At 44.1% G+C, this 24102-nt stretch overlaps 2 protein-coding genes across 2 annotated transcripts in view; one reads left to right on the top strand and one right to left on the bottom strand.

The window, feature by feature from the left end:
• MYRIP (myosin VIIA and Rab interacting protein) overlaps window positions 1-24102 on the top strand; it is a 273298-nt gene that overhangs the window by 4551 nt on the left and 244645 nt on the right. The window lies entirely within an intron of this gene.
• LOC110393469 lies at window positions 9132-12415 on the bottom strand. Its single transcript, XM_021386362.1, has 3 exons — window positions 12314-12415; window positions 12125-12279; window positions 9132-12031 (listed from the first exon to the last, which is right to left on the bottom strand). The coding sequence occupies exons 1-3, from the start codon at window positions 12413-12415 to the stop codon at window positions 11464-11466; spliced, it is 825 nt and encodes a 274-aa protein (XP_021242037.1). The 3' UTR covers window positions 9132-11463.

Raw genomic sequence — 24102 nt, 5'->3', positions numbered from 1 at the left:
CATTGCTTCTGCTTCCTTTTGAGAGATAAAACACTGATTCAATCTGAGATTTCACCACTGAATAAACAAATGAATGACTAAAAGAGCATGACAACCGAAAATGTTTATTATTCAAATATTTTATTTCCAGAACCATTAAATAAATAGTTAAAAAGATAAAAGGACCTGAGAATGGAGAACTATCTGTCTATAATCTCTCAACTTATGTACTGGAGTGGTTTATAGAAGAGGTTTTTGTGAGGTTTCTGCAATGAAAGCAGAGCAGTTGCAGCAGCTGAGACCTTGTGGGGGTTTGTTGTGAAAACACTTCTCACTGTTTTTATTCTGCAGCTGAACTTTTGGATTAAAGAGCAGCATGCTTGTTCTGACTTTGGAAATGCTTTCATCTAAATCTGAGGAAATCCAATACTCAAGAACAGGAATTTAGCTTTATTACAATGAAATACTTACTCCAGTTAAGGGAAAGATGATGAGAAATGGCAAGGGATGTTCACTGTGCAGGTTTTTCATTTAATATTTATAGTAAAAGTCCATTTTCTGAGCTGACATTTTAAAGTTTTGACTGGTCTCCCTAACTCACCTGCTTAGTGCATTAATGTTTTTGTACAATTACTTACATTGTGATTTCCCAGTGACATGAAGATACTACAAAATAACAAAGAGAGAACAGTATTTGTATTTGTATGCAAAAGACACTCCTGAATTGTTCATTGCAATTCACTCTTGAATTGCTTTAGGAAGGTGTGAGGAAGACCAGACTATTCAGGCTGCCTTATATTACTGAATAACTTACCTCACTGCAAATTTAAAAGATTTTTCTAAGACTTGTGGATTTTGTGCTTTATATTTAAGAGTTTATCTTTTCATTAATTCTGCTTCTGCTGCATCCTCCAGACTCTCGTCTCAGGTCCCACATCTAGTCTTTCTTATCCTGTCTTACATTTTTGGATTTCATTATTGGGGTTCCCAAAAGAAACTCATTCCATGTCCATGTCCTCTGGAGAGTGATTTAATCCTCTTTTGTTACATAGCCTGTATTTAATTTTATTTTCTTCCACTCCTTTCTACTTTATGTAATCCAGGTAATTGTACTTCCCATTCTCTCCTCTTAAGTAATCATGCTCAAAATAAAAATTAAAAATGGACAAGGTACTACCTACTCAGAGTGAAATTCTGGCATTTGAGAGAAGTTGGACATTTTAACCTAATACTCATCAGCAGGCACAGGCTGGGAAAAGAGAGATCTTGATTAGCTGTAAGGAAACAACTTTCCCTAGTGAAAATTTTTTGAGCCAGGGTGATTGGATGATGGAACAGGGTTGGACTGGAGACTTGTGGAACTCCTGCTCAGCTACACGTGTCTGTGATTTTCTGGGAAAAAAAAAAACAAACAACACCTATCCTTCATGAAGTTGGTGTTGCTCTACCTCAGAAATCACTGCAAAGGGAAGCAGCAACAGTGAGGCATGCCCTGGGAATTCTGTGGTTCTGTGTCTGGATATTGGAGGTAAAAGGTTTGAAGGCTGTTCTGATGTGTATAATATACTGACACTGCAGTTACTTTTCATAGTGCAGTGGTGGTTTTACCTCTCAAGAGTCGTGCAGTCTTCCACCATCTTGTAAAACACGTTTTACCACATCACTGTGTTTCATTTCCTGCTTTTTCTTTGGTTTTGAGTCTATCTTTTGTGCCCTTTGATACCCAAAATTAATCCCCTCGACCTAGACAGATTTGTGGCCTCAAAAGCAACTGCCAACCCGAAGACAAAATCCAGCTCTCTGACCAGGACCATGTGCACTTGTTTAACCAGCCATGGGTGCCTCCATGATGAAGAAGACCCAATTCACCTCTGATGTAAATGATTACATAGGTGGATTCAATATAAAAGTTGTATGTTCCAAAAGTAATGCCTCCTATTTATTTCCACCAGAACGACAACAAAGAGCACAACAATACTATTTGATAGAGTGCATTCTCAGCTGCAAAAAATTATTTTTCAGCATAATCATCACCATCAGCTATGCATGTTCACTAGTGATGAACAGCATACTGCATGGTATGCTCAGAAAAATCTGCACCAGCAGAGGTGACCCACTGTTGCCACTGCAGAAACACACCACTCACCAACTCACTGTGCTCACATCCACTGTTTGGTGCTCACAAACATTCAGCAAGTGTCAATGAATGGCAATGTGTCCCATTTTTTCCACATGGAGGAACTCAACCTTTGCTTCAGGTGCACTTCCATGTCAGATGCCATTTTGTCAGGCTGCCCCTCTGCTGCCATCTGTCACATGGCAACAAAATGTAATGGAATACTGGTGGGAAGGTTCAACCTCTACTGGCATACCACCAATGATCACCTCTGATGTCATAGATGAGCATAACAAAATAGGAGGCATTACTTTTGGATCAGCCCTTCTATGTAATAAAGTTAATGTATATAAGCAACACAATTTATTTTATTATTTTTATGTGTTTTAATTTAAAAAAGAAAGAGCAACAAAACCAGAACTAATGAGATATGTGGTGTTGTTTTTGTGACAGTAATACATCAATCTACTTAAATGGCAGTGATGCAATTCTCAGTGAGCTCAAAAGGTGTTTGTCAGAGATCTTTGATGAAATTTTACTCTTCCTGTGATTCATCCTTGAAAACAGTCGATCACAAAAGTACATACTGCCAGAAAGCAACGACATGAATAAGACGTGACTGTGAAGTGAGGGGTATTTTTCTCTGGTCAGATAGGGCTTATGAAGGTCTGGTAAAAAGAGACATGGTCGGTTTTTTGAGTTCAGTGGCTGACTGCAGCTCTATACATTCTATTTGAAAATTTGCAGAGAACCTACTTAAGCCAACTGAAAACAGAGTTGCAATTAGATTAAAAAAATGATGATTTTCCTGGCAATCTTGAAACCTGTTCTCAAATTCCTGAATCAAAACAGAAAGCACGGCTGCAAATTTTCCACTGTTCACAGGTCTGTGTTAAGACAAAATATGAAACTGCACACAATTATTTGCTGTCACTTCAGTTAGCATTGCCCTTCCCCCCCACTGCCCCGTGTCCTGGTGTCAGCCCATATGGTACTGACTGCACACTGCTGTGCAGTTGCTAAGCCAGGCTGCATGGCGGGGCAGAGCCGCTGCCATGATGGCGCGGGGCAGGGGACTTCCAACTGCCACCCAGGGAGGGGCTGTCATTAATTGAAACCGAAATGTTTTGCTTTAGTTCTGTGTTTGTCCTGGCAAATGCCAATTCTTGTTTTCAGTTCAAGCACCTCTGTTCATTAACCAGTCAGTTGTTAAGAGGAAGTGAAATACTGTGGGTTTTCTGATTCTGTCATTCAAGAGTAAAAATGGGCTCTTTCCTATGTTCTTGATGAGGTGTGTGTGAAATATCCCCACCATGTAGCAGAGGGTGCTGAGGCAGGGCAAGGGGACAGCCTCAGTGGTGTGTGCAGTGCGGTGATTGGCCCTTGGGCTGTAAATGAGGGCAGCGTGTCCTGCTTTGGGGTACGTTCCTGTGTGCGGGAGACAAGGAGGGGACGTGGGAACCTACGTGCAAACTCTAAGGTTCCTAAAGCAGAGAGACAGTTATTGCTTTACTTTTTGAAAGAAGAAAATGTGTTTATTTTGTTTTGCAGTTTTTGAATTTTTATTATTTTGTATTGTTGTTTTAAATTGTTGATTGTCCAGTCTTGAAAGAACAGTCCAAACGAAGCATCTGGACCGGACCTTCTTGCTGCAGTTCAGCACTTCTTCCTGTCTGAACCAAAGCCTGGTTCTCCCCAGGAGCAGCTGCCTCTGTCCCTTTGGCTTCTCCTCCCGCCCTGGGCAGGGGTGAGGGAGGGGGACAGGAAGGATGGGCTCACGGGAGCCTTGGCTGTCAAGAGAAGGATGATCAGGAACTGGAGGCTCTGTGTGAACCTGCGGGATGGCCCTGAGCTGGGCTCTCATGGCTGAGGGTAAACTTACAGGATCCTCGTGCCCTGCGATGTTTGCGGTCCCTCTGCTGTACTCATCCCGCTGCCCCGGCACAGCAGCTCTGAGGATGGCAGTCCCTGCCCTGCCCTCTTCCTCAGGACTTGGTGAAGAAGAGATGAGGGGGCTTGGGAAGGGACGAGGGAGGGGAACAGGAAGGAAGGGCTCATAGGAGTCTTGGCTGTGGAAAGAAGAATGACGAGGAAATGGAGGCTCCACGTGAGCCCGCAGGATGGCTGTGAGCTGGGGCTCTCCTGGGTAAGGGCAAACTTACAGGACGGGAGGATCAGCGCCAGCACCGAGGCGGCCGTCTCGCGAGAGGTGGACGGATCCTGGTGCCCCTGCGATGAAATGTGGGGCGTGATCTCCTTCTGATCGGCCTGGCAGCAACCGAGTGATGACCGGGCTGCTCCGATGGAGGTGGATCCACTTCCATCAGGTCGTCCTCCGGAGGTGGATCCACCTCCATGGGCTCTGTATCGCTGCCAGGCGGGTCCACCTCCATGGGCTCGATGTCATCGCCCATTTCCAGCAGCCGCCTCTTCTTAGCAGGTGGCTGCTCCATCCCGTCCTGAGAAATAAAAAGTATCTCTTTCCGAGACGTAGTGTGCAGCTGTCTCCGGCTGGGTCAGCTCAGGGACTGCGGTTGAGGGCGGTTCGGTGGCCATGGCGACAGGATTCTGAGTGCCTCGTGCTGGCCCAAACATGGCGGCTGGCAGTTGGGGCCTGCGGCCATTTCTGGGAGGCAGTGGCAAGAATGTAGCAAGAGGGTCTGGTCTGGGCAAGGGGTTCTCCAGCACCCTGCAGCTGCCTGGGGTGGAGCCGTCCTGGTGCCGACAGCAGCAGAGGAGGAGCAAAGCATCCTGACATCCCCCAGGCAGCCAAGGGAGATGCAATGATTAAAAACGGTTGAGTTTCTGTGGTTGTATGGACTGTCCTTTCCCATCCCTCATCTCTGGCCCTGGCTGGTGGGAAGGTGGGATCTTTTCTGCTCTGATGCCAAAGGAGAGGGGTGCGGAGGAGTGGGCCTGGTGTCCTGTGGGCGGCTGCCCTGGGCCTGCATTGGGGTGCGTTGTAGGGCGTGTGAGGTGCTTGGGTCCTGGTGCTGGGGTTTTCCACCGGGAGGATGGGAAGGCTGATTAGGGGTTGCTGTCCTCAGCCTGTTCTCTCCTTGGCCGTGGAATGGGTGGTTGAAGGTGAAGCGACCTTTGTATGTAGTAGAATTAATGTACCTAAGCAACAAAAGTGAGTATTATTTTTTAATGCAAACATAAAGAAGAGCAACAAAGACATATAACTAGTGGTATATCTGGCCTTGTTTTTGTGACAGTAATGCATCAGTCTGGTGTAATAGCAGTGGTTCCAATTCTCATTGAGTTTCTGAGATGTTAATTGGCGATTTCTTACTCTTTCTATGCCTCGTGCTTGAAAAGTGCTGCTCACCAATGTAGGTACAGCCAAAAAGCGATGAGACGAGTAAAACATGATTGTGAATTGAGAGGTATTTCTTTTTGGTTAGATGGGGCTCATGAAGGTCTGGTACAGAAGAGCCGTGGTCAGGTTGTTGAGTTGTGTGTCTGGTTGCAGCTCTGTACGTTCCATTTGGAAATTTGCAGAGAAAGCATTTATGTCAACTGAAAGTGGGGTTGCAGGTGTAAGTAAAAATGGATGGTTTTTCCGGCACTTTTGAAACCAATTCTCAAATTCCTTTATGAAAACACAGAGCATGGCTGTGTGTTTTTTGCTGTTCACAGGACTGTGTTGAATTGATGTATCAAACCTCACACGGTTGTTTGCCATAGTAAGTAGAAATAAATTTTGTCTTCTGGTTTCTAAATGGTGTTCCTGAAGTGTTGAGGAACTTCTGGTGTTCACTATTAGGGAGTTTGTAGGTAGTGTTTCTTTCAGGAGGGTTTGTGTGTGTTTTTGTGAATTGCTTTGTTTTTTTTAATCAAGCCTGAAAACCCGCTGCAGAGATTTCCAGAGATGTGTAATCTGGCATCCAGAAGTGCTGGTTGCCTTTGGAGTGTGTTTCCATGTGTTTTTAAAAACATGTTACATAGAGGGGAAAAAAAAAAAAAAGATTGGGTGTTTCAAGGGATAGCCTGTGTTTGAAACAGACTGTGGTGTCACAGAGTTATCTCTTGATCTGTGTCCATGACAGGGTGACAGCAGGCCCACATGCTCACTGACCTGAAAAAGGGGAGGGGGGAAGGGGGAGAGAGAGGGGTGTCGATGGTTTATGGGCCAGTTTGCCCTGGATCTGTGACTAATGGGGCAGGGGACCCACAAACCCAGGCCCCGGGAAAGGGGAAAAGGGGGAAGTGTAGGGAGATGGGCCTAAAAACAGAACGGTGGCAACGATTTGAGGAGGAAAGTTAATTTACTAAATATGATGTCGGAATGCAAGATAACACAATATAATACAATATAATTGGAATTGAGGCTGATGAATCAAATAAAATGAGAGAGAGGGAGTGTCCGAAACCAACGGCCTTACTGTAAGAATTGAAGGCAGGACGGTGGGGGAACATGCACTCCCAGGCAGCCAAAAAAGAGAGCGTCTCGTGACTTAACAGGAGTTTTATCTTTCCCTCTGAATGCAAAGCCCTCTGGGGTATGTAGTTCTTCTCTTCTGAGAACGAGGTACCCAAAAATCGGCAGTCCACCGAACTGGAGCATTAACTCTTTAACTCCCAGTGCACCACATGATGTTATGACGTGGAGTACTGATAACAAAAATCATAAAACCATGACATACGGCAACGTGTTATGGCTAATGAATATATTAGCATATTAAAATGTAACTTAAAGAGACATTCTGAAATAAGCCTTAGAATTGCCAGCAGCCCAAGGAGAGATTCATAGTTTGGTAAGGATTTTCTGTAACAGAGGTTGCAGAATTCTTTCACGTGACTTCTTTTATATTTGCTGAACTGGGTAATGTTTGTCTTTATTATCTAATGACTATGAGGAGCTATTGTTTCGCTGCTCTTACATGTTTTTTTTAATCAAGTCCAACTGTTCTAAGTACTGCTAAGAAACTAAGCTACAGTTGGATCATTTTGGATGTCTTCTTTAGAAGTGAAGGTTCTGCTATAGCATTCACCCAAATCAGAAATTCTGGTCTATCTGTTGTATTCATAAAAGTGCCTTGGTTGTAAAGATTGATCTTTAGAGTTTATGCATTCTTTTCTCTCCCAGCTCCTCCATGGAAATCTGCTTCTGTAGGGATAACAGAAAGAGCAGTGCTTATCTTGAAATAGCCTTTTTGGTTTTTTGAAAGCTGAATATATCTTTAGATTCTTACAAGAAGTAGAAGAATTCTTACAAGGATTAAGTCCAGTTTAAAACTGAAAGGAGTTGTGCAGCTGTGTAGAGTACAGGCAACAAGATTTTTGTCATTATTGATTTAATAGGAGAGGATCACGTGTATTTAACTGATAATGCAGAAATTCTCTTCAACTGAGAAATGCTTCCAGGCACTCAAAATTGCAGGTGATTGGATGAAGAAAGTGAGGAGAAACCATGAAGACACAGAGCAAAGCTTCTGACAGCATTCAGGCAAAAGCTTCCTGTCTTAAAACCAGGTGTTTTTGCTTTCCTGGAGTGTCAGAGCTTAGTGATGTTCTGTGGCCACCCATACTGTTAATATAAGTCGATTTATTATTGCCCAAATTTCCCTGTACCATTAAAGATCGCTTTGTGTGTAGAACTTGTAAGAGTCCCATGAGCAATACACTTCTGGGATAATGAGCTTGAAGGTCAAAAGCATTTGTATGTAGATCTTTCTGGTCTAAAATCTGCTTACAGTGTTCTTTTTTCTTTTTTTCTTTCTTTCTTTCTTTTTTTTTTTTTGCAAACTCTTTAGAAACTTTGAGGAGAGCATGTAAAATACGCATTATTTTGGGGCTGGATTCCAGTCTTGCAGAAGAGGAGAAGTGGTGCCTATTAAAACTGTCTAGCTGTTTGCCAGACACTTCTGATTTTTCAGATCTAATTTTTTTTTTCTTCTAGGATGTCCCATTTGAGGAGAGTCTAGGCTAATACAGGCACAGGTTTTGTCACCTACACGAAGATGCAGCATTGAGAATAAATTAATTAGGCATCATTTCTTAGTCTTCAGCTCTGAATCTGTCAGGTAGAGAACAGGTTGGAAGACGGTTAGCAACCCCTCCTGTTCTGTGCTGTGGCGTGCATGCTCGTGTTCAGATGAATGTTATTTTCTGATTCCTGAACTGCGTGCATTTAAAGCAAATTTAGAAAAAATAACTCACTCTACATCTTATCTGCTGTGTGTTCCTATTAGAGCTCCGTGTTCCATTTTTAGGAGTGTGTTTTGTTTTTGAAGCTGTCTTTTCTGTTTGCAATGTGCAGATTTAGTTTAACATAGAAATTAGCTATGCTAAAAAGTAATGCCAGCATTTGCTACTAAATCAGTTTCTCTGGAGATGGAAGTGAATTTGTAGTTGTCGACCTTTAACAGTAAATCACAATTTGAGCTTGCTGTTTGTAAATGCTTTAAATGACAATGCGTTATCATAGAATCATAGAATGATGTGGGTTGGAAGGGATCTCAAGGATCATCAAGCTCCAACCCCCTTTATATATATGTCACTTGTATGTGTGATAGGAAAGTGCCGTGTGATAGATGTTAGAGGTGCTGAACATGGTCCTTAAATCCGCCTATCTTACGTTTTGTTGTGATGTGTTCCTGAGTCGTCTCTTTGAAATTCAAACAATTAAACTGGAAAAGCATTTCTCTCTGTGTGAAGGCACCAGGTGTTGGAACTACTGCAGATGGTGTCTTCTGCAGCAGGTCCCAGTTGTTTGACTGACTTACCTGCAGGCGCGGAGGTTACGGCCCTTTCTCCTCACATTTCTGAACTTAAGTAGCTCCTCTTGTTGCAGTTTATGGGTGGTGAATTCCAACTAAATAGAAAACATTTTCACATTAAACGTGTTTGTTTCCAAGTAGATGGTCACATTCACTGGAAGAAGCATGAAAACTGGATACTCAGAGTCAAGCAAGGGAGTCGTGGGAAGAAGGAGCAAAAGGACTTGGGGAGGCTAGGGTAGTGAAGGCAGTAATGAGAGGAGGGATGCTGAGCAAAGGCCACCTGTGAAGCTGTAGTGTATTTTAAAAGGGTAAATAACATGAGTTTGTACTTCAAGGAAATACTAGAACAGGTAGCTTTTTTTTAATCTTTTTTTTTTTTTTTGAGGGTAGCCCAAGCAGCTGAAGTGAAGTGTAATGCCAAAAATCATGTCTGCATTCAGGCAGGGTACAATGAATAAAGAAATTAAAACTTTTCCTATAAAAGATGAGTTTTTTTTTTCTTTATGGCTCATAGATTTATAAGGCATGAGGAAATTAAAGATTTAAGTCTTTCTCTTTTCAATTCCTACTATTTCAAGTAAAGTAGCTAGGGAGACTTTGCGCGGGAGTATTCATATTCCTTTACCACAGATTTTGGTTGTTTCAGAAGTTACTGTTTCAAAAGCCCTTCTCAGCTTTCTCTCATGGTGCTAAAACAGAGGAGTGTTCCCATCAAACTGTGCTACAGCTGCCAACCCAACCTGTAATGCTCTTGATCTGGTGAGGAGATACCTTAGCATATGGGCACTGGATAGAGTGTAGTACGGCCGAAGCACGCGGCGGCCTTTAAGGAAGAACATGCTAGAAGAAGAATAAGACTAAGCGTACACTTCTTCCATCCTGTTAGATAATAGTGAATCCTACTGTAGCTAGTGCTTATGCACAGGTACATATACAGGGCATATATATAGGTTGCTCTGTAAGTAATGCCTCCTGTTTATTTCCATGGAAACGACAACTGATAAGAAGAGAACAATAGCACTGTTTAATAGAACACATTCTCAGCTAGAAAACACTACTTTTCAGCATAGTCACCACCGTTGGCCTATGCATTTTCACTGGCAAAAAGCCATGAGCCTGCATGCTGTGCTTGTGAAGATCTGCACCTGCGGAGGTGGCCCACTGTAGCCACTGCTGAAACGCACCACCCACTGCCTCACTGTGCTCGCATCCACTGCTGGGTCTCCGTAAACGCTCAGTGAACGTCAGTGAATGGCACTGGGTGCCATTTTTGCTCAATGGCACGCCTTTGCTTCAGACGCACTTCCATTTCAGATGCCATTTTGTCAGACCGCCCCTCTGCTATCATCTGTCCCGCGGCACCAACATGTGATGGGATACTGGTGGAAAGGTTCAACCCCTACTGCCATACCGTCAGCATCCACTTCTGATGTTGTGGGCCAGCGTAATCAAATAGGAGGCATTACTTTTGGAGCAGCCCTCAGCAGATGTAAATAACAAAACTTACTTCAATCTTTAAAATGTTGTTATTCAAACTGCAACAAAAGAGCCCCAGAAACATAAAACCAGTGGGGTATTTGACCTTGTTTTTGTGAAACTAAGGCCCCAGTCTGGTTTGATATCAGTGGCTGCAATTCTTAGCAAGTTCTCAAGGTGTTTGTCAGAGATTTTTGATGAAATTCTACACTTTGTGTGCTTCATCCTTGAAAGCAGTTGTTCACAAAAGTACGTGTGGCCAGAAAGTGATGGCTATGAGTAAGGCGTTCCTGTGTAGCGAGGGATATTTCTGGTCAAATGGTGCTTCTAAAAGTTTGTTAAGAGAGATACAATCAGATCTTTTAGTTCAGTACCTGGTTTCAGCACAATACATTGCATTTGAAAATTCACACAAATTTATGTTATCTGAAATAGATTCACAGATATACAAGAAGTTCATTATTTTTTCAACAATCTTGCAACCTATTCTCAGATTCCATTCTCAGAGTGGAAAGCACAGCGGCATATTTTTCACTGTTCACAGGACTGTGTTCAGCCAGTGTATCAAACTGCACACAATTCTTTGCTGTCACTTGAGTCAGCACTGCGCTGTGTGCTCCCTGTGTCCTGGTGTCAGCCTGTACAGCACTGACCACGCACAGCTGTGCGGTTGTTGTTGGGCCGGGCCAGGGTGCTTGGCGGGGCAGAGCTGCTGCCATGATGGCGCAGGGCAGGGGACTTCTGACTGCCACCCAGGGAGGGGCTGTCATTAATTGAAACCAGAATGTTTTGTTTTAGTTCTGTGTTTGTCCTGACAAATGCCAATTCTTGTTTTCAGTTCAAGCACCTCTTGGTTCATTTACCAGTCAGTTGTTAAGAGGAAGAGAAACACTGTGAGTTTTATGATTCTTTGGTTCAAGCGTAAAAATGGGCATTTTCCTGTGTTCTTGATGAGGTGTGTGTGAAATATCCCCACCATGTAGCAGAGGGTGCTGAGGCAGGGCAAGGGGACAGCCTCAGTGGTGTGTGCAGTGCGGTGATTGGCCCTTGGGCTTAAATGAGGGCAGCGTGTCCTGCTTTGGGGTACGTTCCTGTGTGCGGGAGACAAGGAGGGGACGTGGGAACCTACGTGCAAACTCTAAGGTTCCTAAAGCAGAGAGACAGTTATTGCTTTACTTTTTGAAAGAAGAAAATGTGTTTATTTTGTTTTGCAGTTTTTGAATTTTTATTATTTTGTATTGTTGTTTTAAATTGTTGATTGTCCAGTCTTGAAAGAACAGTCCAAACGAAGCATCTGGACCGGACCTTCTTGCTGCAGTTCAGCACTTCTTCCTGTCTGAACCAAAGCCTGGTTCTCCCCAGGAGCAGCTGCCTCTGTCCCTTTGGCTTCTCCTCCCGCCCTGGGCAGGGGTGAGGGAGGGGGACAGGAAGGATGGGCTCACGGGAGCCTTGGCTGTCAAGAGAAGGATGATCAGGAACTGGAGGCTCTGTGTGAACCTGCGGGATGGCCCTGAGCTGGGCTCTCATGGCTGAGGGTAAACTTACAGGATCCTCGTGCCCTGCGATGTTTGCGGTCCCTCTGCTGTACTCATCCCGCTGCCCCGGCACAGCAGCTCTGAGGATGGCAGTCCCTGCCCTGCCCTCTTCCTCAGGACTTGGTGAAGAAGAGATGAGGGGGCTTGGGAAGGGACGAGGGAGGGGAACAGGAAGGAAGGGCTCATAGGAGTCTTGGCTGTGGAAAGAAGAATGACGAGGAAATGGAGGCTCCACGTGAGCCCGCAGGATGGCTGTGAGCTGGGGCTCTCCTGGGTAAGGGCAAACTTACAGGACGGGAGGATCAGCGCCAGCACCGAGGCGGCCGTCTCGCGAGAGGTGGACGGATCCTGGTGCCCCTGCGATGAAATGTGGGGCGTGATCTCCTTCTGATCGGCCTGGCAGCAACCGAGTGATGACCGGGCTGCTCCGATGGAGGTGGATCCACTTCCATCAGGTCGTCCTCCGGAGGTGGATCCACCTCCATGGGCTCTGTATCGCTGCCAGGCGGGTCCACCTCCATGGGCTCGATGTCATCGCCCATTTCCAGCAGCCGCCTCTTCTTAGCAGGTGGCTGCTCCATCCCGTCCTGAGAAATAAAAAGTATCTCTTTCCGAGACGTAGTGTGCAGCTGTCTCCGGCTGGGTCAGCTCAGGGACTGCGGTTGAGGGCGGTTCGGTGGCCATGGCGACAGGATTCTGAGTGTCTCGTGCTGGCCCAAACATGGCGGCTGGCAGTTGGGGCCTGCGGCCATTTCTGGGAGGCAGTGGCAAGAATGTAGCAAGAGGGTCTGGTCTGGGCAGGGGGTTTTCTACCGGGAGGATGGGAAGGCCGATTAGGGGTTGCTGTCCACAGCCTGTTCTCTCCTTGGCCATTGAATGAGTGGTTGGAGGTGAACGCAGGCCCTGCATAGCAGTGCACCAAGAACAGCTGGCCATCAGTCATGTGTTCTGAGAATAGTTTGGACAGATTCTATCTTTGTGTGAGTTATTTCATTATGATTCATGTTAATAATGTGAGTTATTTCATTAAGGAAGTGCTAAAAGAGGGCCTCATAAGGGAAAGCTAAAAACTAACTCATGCTAAACCTAACAGGAAAGTAACAAGTCCAACATGCCTAACAGGCAAGCTTGTGCAACGTGTCTGGTACATCGGAAAGCTTATCTTCCAGTTCCAGAAGAAGAGGATCTTCACCACAACCCCAAAAGGAGCAACAGCAAATCCAAGAATAGTTCACGCATGCGCAGAATCAAGTGACCGAAGCAATAATCGGGTGATCGGAACTGGGGGTGGACATCCTGTAAATCTTTTTGCAAGTCATTCTTACAAATCATTCTCTATACCCTATAAAAAACCCTAACGCCCCTCCCTTGGGTGCGCGTGTTGGTGGAGCATAGACTCCCCGCGCACCCAGCACTGCTTGCTTGCTCTATATAATAATAAATAAATTTATGCAACAATTGGCGGTTGCTATCAATTTATTACATTTGCAATCTCTGGTATAACGCTCTTGAGAATGGAGCTTAGGGGCAGGGGCACAGGTGGTAGGTGGCTGTCCCTCATCAGTCAACCCCAGTGTACCTCAAGAAGCTTGAAAGTGTTCAGACCCTACCATCAGGTGAAGAGGAAAGGGAGGTCTTTGTTTCCTGTGCTGTGACTAAATTGCCAGCAATGTGCCAAGAGCATGTACAGACTGTTGTTGAACTAAGACCAAAGCCAGTTGTATTCTTGTTTCAGGTGATGGCTTGCTGTGCCTCTGATAATATGGAACGAGGTGATCCCAGTGGCCCCTTTCTCCTGGATGTTTCCAGAGTTTTGCTTTCATGCCTTGTCTAGATGGCAGGAGGCAGCAGCAACTATTAAGCTGCCCAGTGGACTAACAGGGGCAGGTGTCCCATCTCAGCCAATTCATAGCTTTTCTCCCTTTGGCTCATCCTTTTTTGTGAAGGTCTCTGGAGCAGATGGCGCCTTTAGAGGATTGATTGTTGGTGCTGTGGGTTTGATTCAGCCAAGCTCAGTTATGTTTGGGCACCTTGGGAGACCCGCAGCCTCTCTGGGTGCTGGTTCCAAGACTGAGCACCCTCGCAGTGGCAGTCCTTTCCTTTTGCCTGACTGGGAGTTGTCCATGCTCCAGCATGAGCCCAGTGCCTCTGGTCCTTCCATCACTGAGCACCTGGGAGAAAAGTTGGGACTCACCTCCCATACTCCCAGTAGGCAGCTGCAGTCAACGCTCAGATCCTCCCTGAGCCTTCTCAAAGCTAAGAAAAGGCAGCTCCCTGACATTGCCCTGGGATGCCATGTGCCCTGGGCTCTCCCCAGCCCTTGGGCCCTGGGTTGAGCCCATAGACTGATGGATGAAATGTGAATATGATGAACCCTGCTGCTCACTTCAGCTTTGCGTGTCCAGGTCAGGAAGAAGCCTCAGAGAAAACCTCGGTTTTTAGTGTATTTCCATGCCCACCTACAAGCTGCTACTCTGTTTCTGAGCTTGTGTTGAGTTACTGGTCCTGTGTTCTTTCACAAATAGGGCTTCCTTCAAGCAATCATATGCAGTTCCTGGTGTATCTCAGGGGAAGTTTTATTTTTTGCTGTCCTTTAATACAACCTGAAGATATTTTCAGAGTCTCTATTAGCTCGATGCATCACTTGTCATTCTTCCAGCACAGGGACATAGATGTTAGGAATCTTCTCTGAGAAACTGCACAGTCAACATCAATACCACAAGGTCTGCTCAGAAAGTGATGACTGCAGTTTTATTATTCAGGTTCATGACACCAGAGGCAGATGGTGGCGGTATGGCAGTAGAGGTTGAACCTTCCCATTAATGTTCCATTATGTTTTCTTGCCATGTGATGGATGGCAGCAGAGGGGCAGCGTGATAAAATGGCATCTGACTTAAATAGAAGGCATTACTTTTGGAGCAACCTCTATATTACTTTCTTGCTACAAATGCAAAGTTTTGCAATGCCTATTAAAAGTTTGATTGAAATGTGTAACTCATGTGTCCAAACTTCTGTCTTGCCTGGCCCTCATTGAGGTATTTTCTTGGGCCACAGGTAAATACGTAGTTCCCTCCACAAGTATTGCTTCCTATTTATTTGCATGGAAACTACAACGAATAAAAAGAGCACAATAACACTATTTGATAAAGTAAATGTGCATCTATAAAACACTATTTTTCAACACAGTCACCACAATTAAGTATGCATTATCACTAGCAGTGAACAAGAGCCTGCATGCCACACCGCACCAGCAGAGGTGACCCACTGTCACTGTTGCCACTGCTGAAACATACCACCCACTGCCTTGCTGCACTCATATCCTCTGTTTGGTCTCCATAAACATTCAGCAAGCATCGATCAATTTCAGTGCATGCCATTTTTTGCACATGGAGGAATTCATTTCTACTCTTTTTCTTCACATGCAATTCCATGTCAGATGCCATTTTGTCAGACTGCCCCTCTGCTGCCATCTGTCACATGGCAACAAAATGTAATGGAATATTGGTGGGAAGACTCAGCTTCTACTGCCATACCACCAATGTCTGTCTTTGACATCATGGGTGAACATAACAAAATAGGAGGCATTACTTTTGGAGCACCCCTCATACTTCCTTCCCTCCCACCACCTTCTCCTCTGTTTTGGAAGCAGGCAATTTACTGATCATTTGCAAACACCTGCAGATACCTGCAGTTCTAATCTGCAGCAGCACTTCTCCACTGCATGCTTCTTTCTGGATTTATAGATACATTCCAGTCCTTTCCTGCATGAGGACACAATTTGTTTTCTTGCCTTTATTTACAGGAGTTTCTTTCTTAATTTGAATATTGACACTACATTTCAAAGACAACATAGTGACAACATCTGTGGATGAAGGAAGGGCAACTGATGTTGTCTACATAGACTTGTGCAGGGCCTATTGCATGGTTCCATGCCACATCCTGGAGAGATATGGATTTGAAGGCTGGACTATTCTGGATAAATAACTGGCTGGATGGTCACAGGCAGAGGGTTGTGGTCAATGGCTCTGTCCAAGTGGAGATCAGTCATGAGTGGTGTTCCTCAGGGATCTGTCATAGGACTGGTGCTCTTCAGTATTTTCATCAACGATACAGAATGTGGGATTGAGTGTACCCTCAGCAAGTTTGCTTATGACACCAAGCTGAGTGGAACAGTTGATACAATAGAAGGAAGGGATGCCATCCAGAGGGACCTGGACCGGCTTGAAAAGTGGGCCTATGTGAACCAATTGGGGTTCAGTAAGGTGTTGCACTTTGGTTGGGGCAATCCCAGGTATGTGTACAGATAGAGAGAACTCACTGAGAACAGGCCTGCCAACAAGGACTTGGGGTTCTGGTGGACAAGAACGTTGACATAAGCCAGCAGTGTGCACTTGCAGCCCAGAAGGCTACCTGTATCCTGGGCTGCATCAGAAGAGGGGTGGCCAGCAGGGAGAGGGAAATAGATGATTATCCCCCTCTACTCTGTCCTTGTGAAGCTCCATCTGGTGTACTGCATCTAGGCTGGGGCCCCCTGTACAAGAATGACATGGAGCTATTGGAGCAGGTCCAGAAGAGGGCCACGAAGATGGTCAAAGGGCCTCTTATGTAGAAAGTTTGAGGGAGTTAGGCCTGTTCAGCTTGGAGAAAGCTCTGGGGACACCTCATTGAGGCCTTCCAGTACTTGAGGGGAACTTATAAGCAGGAGGAAGACTGATTTTTTACCTGGTCTGATAGTGATAGGACAAGAAGAAATGGCTGTAAACTAAAAGAGTGGAAATTTAGGTTAGATATTAGGAGGAAACTTTTTACTCAAAGGGTTGTGAGGCACTGTAACAGGTTGCCTGGAGAAGCTGTGAATGCCCCATCCCGGGAGATGTTCAAGGCCAGGTTGAATGGGGCCCTGGGCAGCCTGATCTAGTGCCCTAGCAGAAGGATTTGTACTAGATGATCTTTTAGGTCCCTTTCAACCCAAGCCAGGCTATGATTCTCTACTTTCAGTGAAAAACCTTCTCCTCACATCCAGCTAACAGTAGCTGAGAAATTATCATCATGTAGTGCTTCCTCGTGATCAGGTGAGGCTGTTTTGGTGCTGTGTTGTCGGTTTTTAGCAAGGCTTATTCCTCACTCATGTTTTTCCTCAGTGGCTGTAGCAGCAGGAGAGTGATACTGTGGAGACTCCCAGACCTTGAACTGTCTGCCAGTGGGAAGTGGAGTGCAATGCCAGTCGTGGAGTGTGAAGAATAGGAGAACAGAGATCCTGGGAAGCAACCAGCAGCTTGTATTTGAGCTGCTCTTCATCCCAATACCTTCCCTGCTGCCAGTAAAAAGACTGAGGATTATTTAATGCCCTTGTGAAAATTGCTTCTTTCCTAGCATTTGAAAATGCTGTACACCAGGCATATATACCATAGATTTCTTGTTTCTGTGTTTTTTCTTTATTCTTTGAAAGCACAAATGTGGTTTAATGGCATTGCCAATTCAAAGAGCAAAGTCTCTTGGAGCCCCAGTCACACCTATATCCTGCAGTTGAGGTTGGCACGCTTATCTGGAACATGAGTTGTACAGGTGTGTTGCTTTAGCAGCAGTCAAAAATATCCCTTCAGAAGTATTTAAAAATGAATATTTTTTTGCCTCTAGGTTTTTCATCAAAATAGAAAGTCAGGTGTGCCTCTTTTTCATTTCTATCATTAAATCCCATACAAAGGGAATAGAAGTAGGTTTGTTCTCTTTCTCCTTTTTTTCTTCAAGTTTCCCTTTCATGTTTTTTCCTTTAACCTTCTGAAGCTTTCTTACTTTTGGAATTGTAAAAAGGAAATAAGGGACAGTCTACCTCTCTGCTTTGACTGAGGTCCTGGCATAAGGATAGAAGTCGAAAATAAGCAGAAATAATGAAAGAAAAAAAAGATTATTAAAATAAAAATCCCTCTGGATCTTGTCACTGTATTCTCTCCTGTAACTAACAGTGAAATCTTTGCTTTGGTACTTAAATCTGCATTTCCTTAGCAAAGATGCAGATGTAATAAATACTAACTGAATATTGACTTCTTTGGAGTCCCTAAAGCTTTCATTGAGCACCAAGCACTGTGCTAATCATATGTGAATCTTTCTTGGATGTGGATGTAGCAAGGCAAAGGTCTCTCTTCATTGGTTTCCTCAGAGTTTTCATGTGTAAGGCACCATTTGCACCTACAGGAGTTATTTCTACTTCTCCATCTCCAAAAAGTCTCATTATCTTTTGTCTCTCCTGAATTTTTCTGTGGGCTTCCTGTTAGAAATAACTGCTGCACGGTTGGCGCTCAAAGGTGAGCCACCACCAATTGCCTTACGAGCCAGCTGTGAGGGGCTGCAAATGTTGCTGCTAGGAAAAGGAAAGAGGGCCTGAGAGAGGGAAGGAAAGGAAGACTGGAGGCAGAGCAAATGCTTTGATAGAAAATGAGAATAGGACTGTTGGAAAATAATTTCAAAAATCATTTTTCTTTTTGAAGGGAGGAGGGTTTCATACATTTATTTATCATAGATAATTTGAGAATTTTGTACAAGTGTCTGTGTTTATAGCAATTAATTCAAAAATAAACTTAATTAATATGTGTTAGCATGGCCTGTAATTCCCTACAAAGTACCAGTAAATATGAATATATTCATATCTCTACCTTCAGTGAAATAGCCATGGGCATATCTGATAATTAATAACCTCTGCTTACAAAACAAAACTGCATTTCATCTGCCGCCAAATACTCTGTTTTCTGAATGCAAAATAGAGTATTTTTCCACACCAGAATTTGATTTCTGCTCGAAATCGTGTGAAGTTGAGCCTTATCCAACTGCTTGAGTAAGTATAGCTCTCAACACATGTAATACACATTTATGTTAGTAAAAATAAAATAATGCAATTTTCTCTCAATATATGATAGTGTTAATCAGAACAGATAAATATAATATTGAATTCATTTAACTTTGCTTTGTAGTAGTATATTTGGCCTGGCAAGTGTTTTCCTAAATAATGAGACAAACAAATTGCTATTCAAATAGAGGAAGAGGCTGTAAAAATGAGTACTCAGAAGTATCGCAAAAGCATTTTAAATTGATAGCAGTAAATAACAGAGGGGTATACCGTTGCTCAACTTGCTGCATTTTAGAGGAGTCACAAAACAAGATGTATACTGAAGCTGTCAGTAAAAATCTTACCCTGAGGTTTAAAGAGGAGAAGAAAGCAAATTGTGTAGTCATGAAATTAAATGGAACCCTTTTATTGACCTTGAAATCCTTTGCATGAGCAATAGGATGGTAGTTGAGCTGTGACTTTGAGGGTCTTGCCCATGTTTGGTTTTTCAGGCCTGAGGTAATTGGCTGCCATGTACACATTTATTAAGTTTGCCTGCATGGCCTCAGATTAAAGTCTTCACTAACTTGTTAGCTGTTGAGCTTGTACCCTGTGGGGCCCTACATCAAGTGTTGGTTGTTTCAGTAGAAGACTTGTGCCTTTCCTAGACATATGGCTTTTCTTTTGCTTTTGCTGAGATTCATGATGTTCCCATTCACCCTTCTCTTCTCCCTGTCCAGCTCTCAAAATGGCTGCCTGGCTGACCAGCGCACCCAGCACTTCTCTCAGACTGGTAGCATTTACAAAGTTGCTGAGACTTCATCTCGCTCCACTGTTCTGGTATTAACAGAGGTGATACACAGTATTCACCAAAGTAACATTGGGCTAGGTTTTATTCTGCTGATTACAGCCCTTTGAGACTAGCAGTCCATGTTTCCATCCCCCTTGTATCCCACTTATCCAAGTAATACCACTCTGTTGGTTATGAGGAAATTATAGGAGACAAAAAATCCAAGATATGCAATATCCAGGCAATGGAAATCAAACCCTCATGGAAAGAGCATTTGAGCTTGGTTCATCCTGACACAGCCACACAGTCTCCAGTTTGGCACTAGTTTAGCTGGTATTTCTGGCTGGTACAGAGCTTGAGCAGAGCACAGTCTCTTGCTTTTCTGCACAGTAACTCCTGCATATCTCCACTTTGCAACATTAAACTAAATGGCCTATCCATGAACAAAGCAGAGTAGATAGACAGCTTGTCCCTCAACACTGACAAGATGCAAAACTTTGAAATGACTTCAGGGAAAAGAGCTGAGTCATGTTCATCAGCAGAGTTTAAACAAGGATAACTTCTAATATTACTTACAACCCTAAGAAGGCTTTCAGATATCTCTAACATCTCTGTGTTGATCTTGACCATTTTTAGCTCAGCTGAACTTTCAAACATCTGGAAAGCTCAGGTTTAATTCCTTCAGGATGCAGAAAGAGCAAGTTCTAGATAGCTATGATAATATGTCATGTTAACTCCAGTGAATGGATTGCTTCAAATACAGACTAGAAATCACCTAAGAGTATACAACCATTAGGGGAATTTGCTGGTTGGGTAGCAGTATGTTGCTGTGCCTAAGTTCAAGTTTTTGTTTCAAACAATTTCTACCTGATTGGTGGAGGGATGACATGAATGATGGTGGCTAAACAAACAAGCATAAAATCCCACTAAGAAATCACCCTGCTCATAGAAAAAGACATGCTGATCAGGAATATTTTACATCTGAAAACTGCATATCCGCTGGGAGGTCAGGAGCAAAGAACCAGACCCCAGCTGATCAGTGACTCATCCACTTGTGGACAGATTTCATAGAGATTGAAATGAAATGTATTTATGATATGCTGATTTAGGGAAATAACTTTTTAGTGCTTCCTCTCCTAAAACTGAACTGTCAGTAAGTAATGCTTTCTGGTCTTCAGGGCTCTGAACACAGTGTTTTCTGCAGTAGTGTGTTCTGTCTTGGGGGCTTTTGTTGGCTTGCAAACTATTTTAGAAATTGTTTGTGTCTCTAATTTTCTAGTTTAGGGAGAGAATAGGCACCGAGACTGGGGTTCTTAGTACATAGGTCAGGTTGGGTGTTTTATATTTTCCTTGTTGAGGAAGTGTTGGCACTTTTAAGATAACTATTTTCTGACAAAGATGGGTACTAAGCGCATTCTGAAAATCAGCACCTTTAAAACAGCTCTAAGTTGGCCTGCCTGGGAACTGTTCAACTGGCAGTATTTTTGAGGGGGGAAGGGGACCATTCTTGAATTACTTAAGAGCAAAAAAGACATTTCCTCTTAGCCATGTTTGCGTTTTTTAAGAATCTGAACTGAATCTCATTTAGAGAAAATCTAGAGATAAGGCTATGCCTTGACCATATGCCACCTCGTCAAGGACATGAGGAACAGAGACAGAAGTATTCTCTGTTTCACCAACATAGCTAGCATCTCAAAATCCCAGGGAAAGAGAAGTACTGGAGTCTGGAGAACAGCAGACATGGTACCACCAGCATGCCTTTGTCTGCCCAGCAAGTGGTGGCAGAAGACCAGAGAGTGAGGGAGTTAGGACCTGAGCTCTGGAGAAACCAGTACGTTCACTTGTCCTTGCCTTGATCCCCAAACAGCTTCAGATTTGTGTACCTTTGTGTACTGGTGTCTAGAGCAAGAGCATCAAAGCAAACCTGAAGTGTAGGCAAGGAAAGGGAGGTGGAGGCGTGCACTAAGGAGCAGAAAAAGCAGGGTCAGGAAAGAAGTTATTGTCTTGTTGAAGAAGAATGATTCCAGTTATGTATCACACCTCAAGAGAGATTTAAAATGTGGCTCCACAAGGAATAATGAAAATGAATCTGCAAAGTTTGGAGCAATGAAAATAAATAATGAAAGCTCTAAACTTTTAGCCACCAACACCATGACAGGGCTGGTTTAATAGCAACCTATAAATTCTGAAGAAATGTAGTATGCAGCTGTTAGCTCCTTTGCGTAGTTAGTCTGCTACTGCTAACAGGAGGTTTTGGCTTCAGATCTTGTTTCTGTGCAGTGTCAGGTATCTGGAGAAGGTCATTACATAAAAATACAAAATAAGTGCATGTGCACAGAGAATGAAGGTAACAGTCTGTTAATTTGCTTCTCTGTTTTTGTTATTGCAGATACACATGTACAAGTATATGAGCCCACACACAAACAAGTAAGAAAGATGTGAGACAAAACCTTTTTGCTTTGCTGATGTTTTTTGACTGACACTTAAAAAAAATAACATTGTCATATGTACCATCGAAGGAAACATAGCTGTTCCCTTTGAGAAGAGAGAGGGAAAAAGGGTGGGAAAGCTGCAGCTGGACAGGCAGGTGGAGAGGCCCTCAGGCATCCCTACTGCCCTGATGCTGGTGCACAGCTGGGTCTCTCCATCCTGGGACAGAGCCTCAGCACCTCCTCACACCTCTGCTTACAAGCCTGGGCACAGCCTCACACTCAGAGTAGGAGTGCTACTTTTTCGCTTTGCAGTACTTCTGCCATCAGAGAGGGATGATTTATGCTTGATTGCTCTCAGACAGAACCATTTGAGCTCTTACCTGAGCTTCTGGTTGCCCACATCACTCCTTGCCCACCACAGGATCCTCTCTGTACTCCTCCAATTTCCAGCTTGCGCAGGCAGAAGGACCCTGGAGGTCCCTCTGTCCAGCACTGAGCAGGGACATAAAGATTAGGTTTTCAGGGGAAGCCTGCTTTAAATTTGCTATTAAATACAAGAAAACTCCCTTATGAGTCCTGGACTCCTTGTTCAGGACCTGAGGTATCTGATAAAGCTGGAAAAGCCAGCTTGTGCATGAAAGCAAAACATGTCAGCTAATGCTTGCTATGATTGTGACAAAAAATGCCTCTGTCTTTCTGGTTATCTTTTAATATAGAAACAAGCCAATTGGATGACTATGGTTGATAGGCAGAGCCATGGTATCGCACAACCCACTATATCACAGACAGGTACAGCATCACAATACACAGGCAGACTGTGCAAGGAAAAGTGTTATAGCAGTGGTATAGCAGTTAGGGTTGCTGGTAATGAATGAATACAGTTGATATATATTTAATCAGAGCAACTGAGTGCTGGAGACTGTATGCCAGATCTGAAAGCTTGGTTTGATTTGTTATTCTGTACTATGTGAGCAAGCTAGCTTCACTATTATTGGCACAAATGCATTGTAAACAAGTCTTAGAGATCTGTGTGCACTAGAAAAGCAAGTTTCATTGGCAGTTTCATCATCTTCCCCTTTGCATACTTAGATCAGGATGCAAGGCAAGAAGGTGCTTCTAAGTGACAGGGCAGATGCTTTTCCTGCTGGAATGCTCAGTTTGCCTGAGTCCTGGAGATTTCCCACTGTTCCCAAGGAGAGAGATGGATCCCCAGGGCTGCACCTCCTGCCATGCCTTTAATCTACCTGCTGGGCCTCGAGGTGAGAGCAGGATGTGGTAGAGAGTCCGACAGCAAAGCTTCATTGACTTCATCAAGCTAGGGCCACAGCCTGCACCAGCTCAGGTGCCTTTTAGAGGGGCTCAGTTCAAAGCTTTGCTGCCTGCAGGTTAAGACGCTGTTGCTTAAGCTTAAGCAACATAAAGGAGTTCTTAATGTGGACAGGGTTCACTTTGCATGCTTAAAGTCATGCATAATTCAGTTCCAAGCCAGAGGTGCATGAGCCTAAGGGCTTCTTATAGTGCTTAATGCAGTAGCTGACTCAGTGCCTCCAGGATTTGAAGAAATTTGCTGATAGGATTGCTGCCTTTTCTTGTGGAGTCCCAGGGGACCTCACTAGTCCTTGAGAGAGTCAGTGTTTACATTTTGTTTAAGGGCTGCAGTTTTCCCTTCTTGTTTTGTTTCTTTGTTGAATGTGAAATTAAACATCTAGAACAGGGTACCATGGTGTATCTCTCTGCTGCCGTACTAGGGTGAAGGAGCTCAACTTTTGGTTGTACAGTAATGTGTACACAATCTGCTTTTTTGTCCTGTTTTGCTTCCGTTATTTTCTGTCTAAGCGTGGGATGCCATCTTGCTTCTACACTAAGTGCAAGGACAGGTTGTCTCTTACTCTACAGTGCTACCTTTGCAGAACAAGCTTAAAATAGGGTCTGGCCAAAAATTTTATTTGTTCCTAGTACCATTTTTTCCTAATTCGAGTCAGCATCATGCCCTATCAGCCAAAGGGGGCAACCATACCCTTAGGTACATCAGGCCCACTGCCAGCCAGGCAAGGGAGGGGATTATCCTGCTGTGCTCTGTGTTGCGCAGCCTCACCTCTAGCACTGTGCAGAGGTTTGGGCACTGCAATATAAGAAGGACATAAAGGCAACAGAGAACATCCAAAGGAGAGCTACAAAGATGGGGAAGGGTCTGGAGGGAAAGGTGTATGAGGAGCGGCTGAGGTC

Source organism: Numida meleagris, chromosome 2 (genome assembly GCF_002078875.1).
Source record: "Numida meleagris isolate 19003 breed g44 Domestic line chromosome 2, NumMel1.0, whole genome shotgun sequence".
Classification (NCBI taxonomy): Eukaryota; Metazoa; Chordata; class Aves; order Galliformes; family Numididae; genus Numida; species Numida meleagris.
Note: the sequence above shows the minus strand (reverse complement) of the source record. Positions and strands in the feature narration are given on the sequence as shown.

Excerpts from the sequence above, each read along its gene's own strand:
- LOC110393469 (XM_021386362.1), bottom strand. The coding sequence starts at position 12,415 with ATGGAGCAGCCACCTGCTAAGAAGAGGCGGCTGCTGGAAATGGGCGAT. Across the intron at positions 12,280-12,313 it reads GCGATACAGAGCCCATGGAG|TGGATCCACCTCCATCGGAG; the intron begins GTGGATCCACCT and ends ACCTGATGGAAG. Across the intron at positions 12,032-12,124 it reads GGCGCTGATCCTCCCGTCCT|CCAAGACTCCTATGAGCCCT; the intron begins GTAAGTTTGCCC and ends TTCTTTCCACAG.